The sequence below is a fragment of the Pelobates fuscus genome, chromosome 8 (assembly GCF_036172605.1).
Source record: "Pelobates fuscus isolate aPelFus1 chromosome 8, aPelFus1.pri, whole genome shotgun sequence".
NCBI classification, from domain to species: Eukaryota; Metazoa; Chordata; class Amphibia; order Anura; family Pelobatidae; genus Pelobates; species Pelobates fuscus.
In genome coordinates, this window is record NC_086324.1 from 138462644 (window position 1) to 138469691 (window position 7048).

Below are 7048 nucleotides of genomic sequence, written 5' to 3' on the forward strand. Positions count from 1 at the left end.
CTTTATGTGAATAACGCACATCCAGTGTACATTATATACAAGGAACCATCAAATTTAATAACATAAATATTTCATCATGATTAAAACATAAAAGTTAAACAAATCAGGGTAATAGCAACACACAATAAACAACAACAAAAAACAAACAATGTATGCCATTCTTATTCAAAGTGTAAAGTGTTAGGTCATTGAAACAGTAAATATAGAGATCAATGGCGGAACTATGGCCTGGCCCCAGTACATGTTTTAACACAGTTTGCTGCTGTTGATAAACAATAATCAAGTGTAAAGCCTCCTACCTGCCATTACATTTTTTACTAGTGAAAAGTCAGAGTGAATTCTAAGTATATTTCAAATTTAAGGTCAAAATAGGCAAACTGGAGAAAATTAGCTATGCTTTCAGTTCAGCTACTTTTGCCTTAAATTTTAAATTCACTTAGAATTAACTTTAAATTCTCACTTTAGTAAATACCCCTGCCTATGTTATCATTAAAGATATATTAACATTCCATTCCTCTATACTGGTCAAGAAGGTCTATGACATCTCAATGAGGTCATAATAGAATTCTGTTAGTTTATACGCTAACATTCCAAAAATTGATCAGAGTGTTTTAACTCTTGATACGGGATTGTGCGTATTTGACAAACTCTCTACGTATCATGTTTCCAGTGCGAACTGTTGCGGTTGTAGCCATTTGTATGGCATTTGCCGGATGGCAATATTGGAAAAAAAGAAAGAAAAGGAAGAAGGAGGAGGAGGAGGAGGAGAAGGAAGCACCAACTCCGGATAAGGAGATGGGCTCCAAGAAAAAAATTAAAAGAAATTATACAGTAGTAGATCAGAGCCTGCTATTGAGCATGGAAGACGAGAATAAGGCTAAAAGACCAAATAATGAAACGTCTTCCAAGAAAAAAGCCATGGCTCGAAGGGTAAAAACCCCAAAAATGAGCATGGAAGGAAAACAAAGACGTAAGAAAAGAGGAAGATGGGAAGAGGAAAAGATACTTGGTAAAGAGATAGAAAATTGGATTAAAATAGTTCATTACAATTTTTCTGAACCTTACTTTATCTTTCTACTCTCAATCAATTAGCTTTCAGAAATCACTGACTGTGAGACAGATATAACCCGTATCCTGACATGTAATTAAAAGTATTAATAATATCGGTCTTTTATATCGTAGGTGGAATCTGTGAGAAGTCTTTGATCGGGCAGCTGTATTTAAAACCATTGGACTTTGCGTTCCGTCGTGAACTAGGAAGCAGTAGTCTTTCCATGACAGCGTCAGACTTCGAGTTCCACCATGAACTGGGGAGTGGTAGCTTTGGGAAGGTGAGCCTCTGGTGGAAATACAAGATAGTTATAGTATGTGGGATAGTAGGAGATGATGCTTTTTTTTTTTTTAAATCTGGGGAAAATAGTGTTATTAATTATGTGCCAAAAATCTATTACAGGGGAACATCATTTTTAAATTACACCTCTTTCATTGAAAACAAAATTGTAAGGAGTTTGGAATTAAATTTAAGTTTTAGGCCATCTCAACTTTGTCCAGTTCACCTAATTTACCCTTAATTTTGAAATTTCCTGATTAATTCCTGACAATTATATGATTAAGGAATAACATGTTATGTATATAATGAAATTCTCATATAGTATTTTTTTTTTTACCTTTCTTGACCTGTTACCAGTGAAACGTGATTTTTCGCATAATTTCTATTTTCAAAACAAACTTCTCAGTCATTTGGGACATATATATATATATATATATATATAGTATTAAATACAGGGCTGGACCTCCCATTAGGCAGAGTAGGCACCTGTCCTGTAGTGGGCACCTACACTGCCTGTTACAATCTCTCTCCCTACCTCCTGCCTGGTGTCTGCTGCATTCAGCATTCTGGGAGCTGTGTTTAGTCTGAAGAGCCTGATCTGTCCATGGCCCCACCCCCCTCAGATTGAACACAACCATCTGTGCATGGCAATCCCCCCCCCCACTGAACAGAGCTTTCTGTGCATGGCTCCACCCCCTCAGACTTTGAGCACACAGTTCAGATATCCACACAGTACACACAAACACAGCTCAGCTACCCACACTCTACACTACTGCTCATACTGCTCCCCACATGCTACTACATACACGGCTGAACATCCTGCTACACAAACTCCTGCACATGCTGTTACCCACACAGACACACTACTACTAACAATGAACACACACCTCCTCAAAAACTACTGCACATGCTGCTACCCACACAGACACACTACTACTAACAATGTACACACACCTCCTCAAAAACTACTGCACATGCTGCTACCAACACTGCACCAACAAACACTACTGCATACAATCTATACACACACATACAGAGAAATACATTTTTATTATTATTGCCATTTATATAGCGCCAACAGATTCCGTAGCGCTTTACAATATTATATGCGCTCAGAGATGTGCACACACAACACACACATATATACATACAATATAAATGTGTGTATATACAAAATTTTTATTATATTTAAAATGGTTCTTTAAAAAAAAAAAAAAAAAAAATGGTATTACTTTGAAAGGGGATGGTGGGATTGGCGGGCGCTTGAAAATTCTGAGCCTACCGACGCTTGTGATGTAAATCCGGCCCTGATTAAATAAAAAGTGGTAGTAATGGTTGATATGTAGCAGATACTTTAACAATATTCCTCTCCCTTCCTCTCTCAGGTCATGCTGGCATCATGGACCCGAACTAAACAGCTTGTGGCCATGAAAGTGATGGAGAAAGGCGCAGTCCTGACAACCAGCATTCTCAAGGAGCGCCGTACTCTTGAAATTGCCAGGGGATGTCCATTTCTTTGTGAGGGCTTGGCTGCATTTCAGACACAGGTACAGATTTTTTGATTTTTTATTTCTTCACCCATATCCACTATGCAAAAATGGAATCCCTCTCTATTCTTACATGGTTACATAGTCTGAAAAGAGACTTACATCCATCAAGTTCAGCCATTCTCACATTTTTTTTTTGCTGTTGATCCAAAACAAGGCAAAAAAACGGTCTGAAGCTCTTTCCAATTTTGCTACAAACTAGGAACAAATTCCTTATCAACTCCAGAATGGCAATCAGATCTCTCCTTAGATCAAGAAGCTGTTACCATAACTATTAAAAAATATATGCCTGTATATTATGTTTTTGATAAATTCATCCAGTTGCAGTTTAAACATCTGTATGGACTCTGATAAAACCACCTCTTCAGATCCTTATTGTTCTTACTGTAAAAAATTACTTTTTCTATGTTGGTAATGGCACGTCCTATGTATAGTCAATGTTTATAGATAGATTTCCAGACAATGGTTTGAATTGGCCCAGAACATATTTGTATAATGCTATCATACCCCCTCTGAGGCGACATTTATCTAAACAAAACAGATTTACACTGTTGACCTACTCTACCATATTGTTTAATCTGTTTGCATCCCCTGCTGTGTTATCCTCTGTTTGCCAATAATAACTGTTTTATTGTTTCTCTGAAACAGAAGCATGTGTTCCTCACAATGGAGTACATACGTGGAGGCAGTCTTCAATCCTACATGGACGAGAAAAGTTGTCTGGAGACTTATGAGGCAAAGTAAGTAATGGAGTGAAAGTGAGATTCAAGTTGGGTGAAATATCAAGATAAATACAATGGGACTAACTGTGTCCTGTATTAGATAGATAAGATAAAAATCACTATTCCTACACCCTATTAATATCAGAGCCCTTGGGGTGATATGTGACAAGTCAGTTACAAATTCTAAGATAAAATATTTCAATTATAAAATGGCACTTTTACACTTTAGTGTAAATTTGTAATTATCTTGTCAGTTCTTCCTGATCCCCAGTTTGATGAATACATCTTATAGTATCTAATTTTTCTTATTACTTAGGATAGCTTTCATTCAATCTGTTTTTATCAGGTTTTATTCAGCCGAAATTGTATGTGGTCTCCAATACCTCCATAGCCAGGGCATTGTCCATCGGTGAGTCCATGAGACATTCCTTATTATGTTTTCACTGCATTGCTCTATTCTGTCACTAGTGGGAGCTATGATCCTCTCACTGCAATGCTGTCTCCTTTCTGTCTGTGTCTATTAGCTGTATTTGTGCTCTCTGTATATTCTCACTCTATTCTCTAGTTACCCCAGTAACTCCCACAACCCACTGCTCTGTCCCTTGCCACATGATTTATCAACTTTCAATTCAGAAACACTTACATTTATTTGTTCCTTATCTGAACATTTTAGTGACCTAAAGCCTGATAACATCTTGCTTGATGGAGGAGGACATGTAAAACTTGCAGACTTTGGTTTGGTCGCTGAAAATATGCTTAAGGGCCAAAAAACATCAGACAAAACTGGCACTAGGTATTACATGGCCCCAGAGGTAAGTCAATAACCATTTACATATTTATTTCTTATATTTAAATGTGCTGTGTAAAGTTTCTTGTCTATCACTTTAGATGATTTTAAAGTACTAAAGCGGCACTGTCATGCCGAACTTACCTTCCCCCAATCGATTCCTCTTCTCTCTCTCTCTCTCTCTCTCTCTCAGGATCTGTTCTTTGTTTCTTTCTATCTGATCTAGTTTTCTTTCAAACATAAGACTAAGAAGGGACTACTTTGTCTTATGAATTTTCCCTACGTTTGACCCACTCTGACCTACTTCCTGTGGGTCAAAGAAATGTTCCAACAATACTCACCCTTTCCTCCGTGATCTTGCGATGCCTCTTTTCACTCTTCGAGAACATCCTGCCATTTAGACAGGACACTGGTGAAACTACTGAATTTTGTCCAAACAGAATGAGAACAGTCTCTCCATTCATGTTAGGATGCAATTCAGTATTTTTTGTTCGGATCGGAATTTTATTTGAATGAATGAAATGCAGATCCTATTCGAGCCGGGGCTGCATCTTGCAGCCGCTTAGTAGATAGCTCCCTAATTCCCACGGTATCAGGGAGCTATCTACCAAAAGGCTGAAAGACCAAGACTCCCACTCCTATAGAAATAAAAAATGGGGAGGACATGGGTGGGGGCCGGGGGAGGCAGTATGCCTCCCCACTTGTTTATTTTGGTCCCCACCCTATTGATACTCATTGGTGGGGCCCGGGAGGAGGGGATAAAACAATAGTTCCCCCCTTTTGTTACTTAGGGCCCCCCAAGCCGCTCATTAGTGAGGGCCTGGGTGAGAAAACAGGTGTGTGTGTCCCTTTTGTTATTTTTGGCCCCCTCCCGCCGCTCATGAGAGGGTGCCGGGGGGAGGGAGACAGTAGGTCCTTCCCTTTTGTTACTTAGGGCCCCCATTCAGTTTTCTTCAACACAGATTTTTTTTTTTTTAATATGTTCTAGTTTTAAAACAAACATTTAATAGGCAAGACCAATAAAATGAATCCTGTGTCTGACATAAATAATCCTTCTTTCTACAGGTACTAGCAGATGGAGAATATGATGCAGCAGTGGACTGGTGGGCACTGGGTATTATAATCTGTGAAATGCTGACTGGAGACCACCCATACGACACCTTCCTATCCTCCGAGGAGTTTAGACACATTGTCATCATGCGTAAACCCGACTACCCAGACTGGGTCACCACCGAAACTAAGGGCATCGTGTCCAAGGTGAGTATCCATAACACTTTACTGCATTACAGAGAGGACAGGTCAACTTGGTATAGTAGGAAAAGGCATTAAAGGATACTGAATTGGGACTTAATGTAAAAGTTAAAGTAAATAAAGAGTGCAATAGGATATTCAGATTCTCATTTCTTATTACGTCGCCCAAAAAGCAGTGAAAATGAATACATTTGTCTTTCTAGCTCCTCATGAAAAACCCCAAATACCGCCTTGGGGTTTACGGTAACATCAGGCTCCACCCATTCTATGGAGATCTATGTTGGGAGGATTTGGAGCATAGGAAGATTCCACCACCATACGAGCCCCTGGTGGTAAGTATCGGCATATTACATGAGCACACATTGAAATTATATTTTCTATTTAAAAATCTGAACAATTATATACTCTTTTTATAACTCTGGTTCATTCGCATTTTTTAAAATTTAAAAACAATATATATAATTTAAATCAGAGTATGTAATGTCAATGAAATAAGAAAACATTTTGTTTTCCTACAGCAGACAACTCAGGATCCTAAATCACATTCCCAGGAGCGGTCTCTCTCATTTCTGGAGGCTTGGAAGAGCTTTTCAGGATACGGCCACACCATCTTTGGCCTGTCCTTTACCAGCTCCAGATTGAGGGACTAAGCTGCCGACTCCATGTTTTAACATCTGGGATAAGGAGGGCCGGAGTTAGAGTGCACACTCTTGGAATATGTGGTAAGTGACTAATCAGTAATGCTATTCTCATTTTGCAAACAGTCACAAACATCCCTCATTTTTATTTACAATTCCAAAAAGCACAAAAAATAAGATTTAATTTTTTTTTTTCATTCTGTCCATTTTTTATTTTACTACTATTATTGTCTATATTAGTGTTTCCCAAACTAATCATCAAGGCTCCCCTACCAGGATTTAGGGATTACTCAGCTTTGTTTAAGTTGTTTTTTTAGAAGAAGAAAAGAAAAAAAGTAAAACATATGAGACACAACTGGGTAATCTCCTGGACTTGTAGGGAAGCATTGAGGACTGGTTTTTGAAACACTGGTATATTTTCTAGTCTTTTAGAACCTGCATTTTTGAAAATTCCTCTCTCAACAGTATAAATGTCAAACAAAGTTGTTTACCAGTCAATTTACTATCTGCAGTTTATCTAGAGCAAACCATGAAATCAGCCACTAAGATGAAAAGGAACTAAAAATAATTACTATTGAATACCTGTCGCTAGCTCCAGAGCTCAGGAACATTTCCTTTGGCTTGCTTAGATAAAAATATGAATCGGTTTTTAAACTGCTTTTAGGCTTTTAGTACCAGAATGCAGTTCCACTTTAACTACAGTGTTTTTCTATGGTTTAGCTAGAGATTGTACCTGAGAGGTTGCCAGTTGGATATTATCTACCTTAATACCA

General features: G+C 38.2%; 1 protein-coding gene across 1 annotated transcript; it reads left to right on the plus strand.

Annotated features, from left to right (window-relative positions):
- Positions 1–858: 858 nt before the first annotated feature.
- Positions 859–6287, plus strand: LOC134571307 (protein kinase C theta type-like). Its single transcript, XM_063429483.1, has 8 exons — positions 859–1009; positions 1183–1331; positions 2716–2877; positions 3526–3617; positions 4273–4411; positions 5452–5643; positions 5841–5969; positions 6156–6287. The coding sequence occupies exons 1-8, from the start codon at positions 859–861 to the stop codon at positions 6285–6287; spliced, it is 1146 nt and encodes a 381-aa protein (XP_063285553.1).
- The last annotated feature ends 761 nt before the right edge of the window (positions 6288–7048 follow it).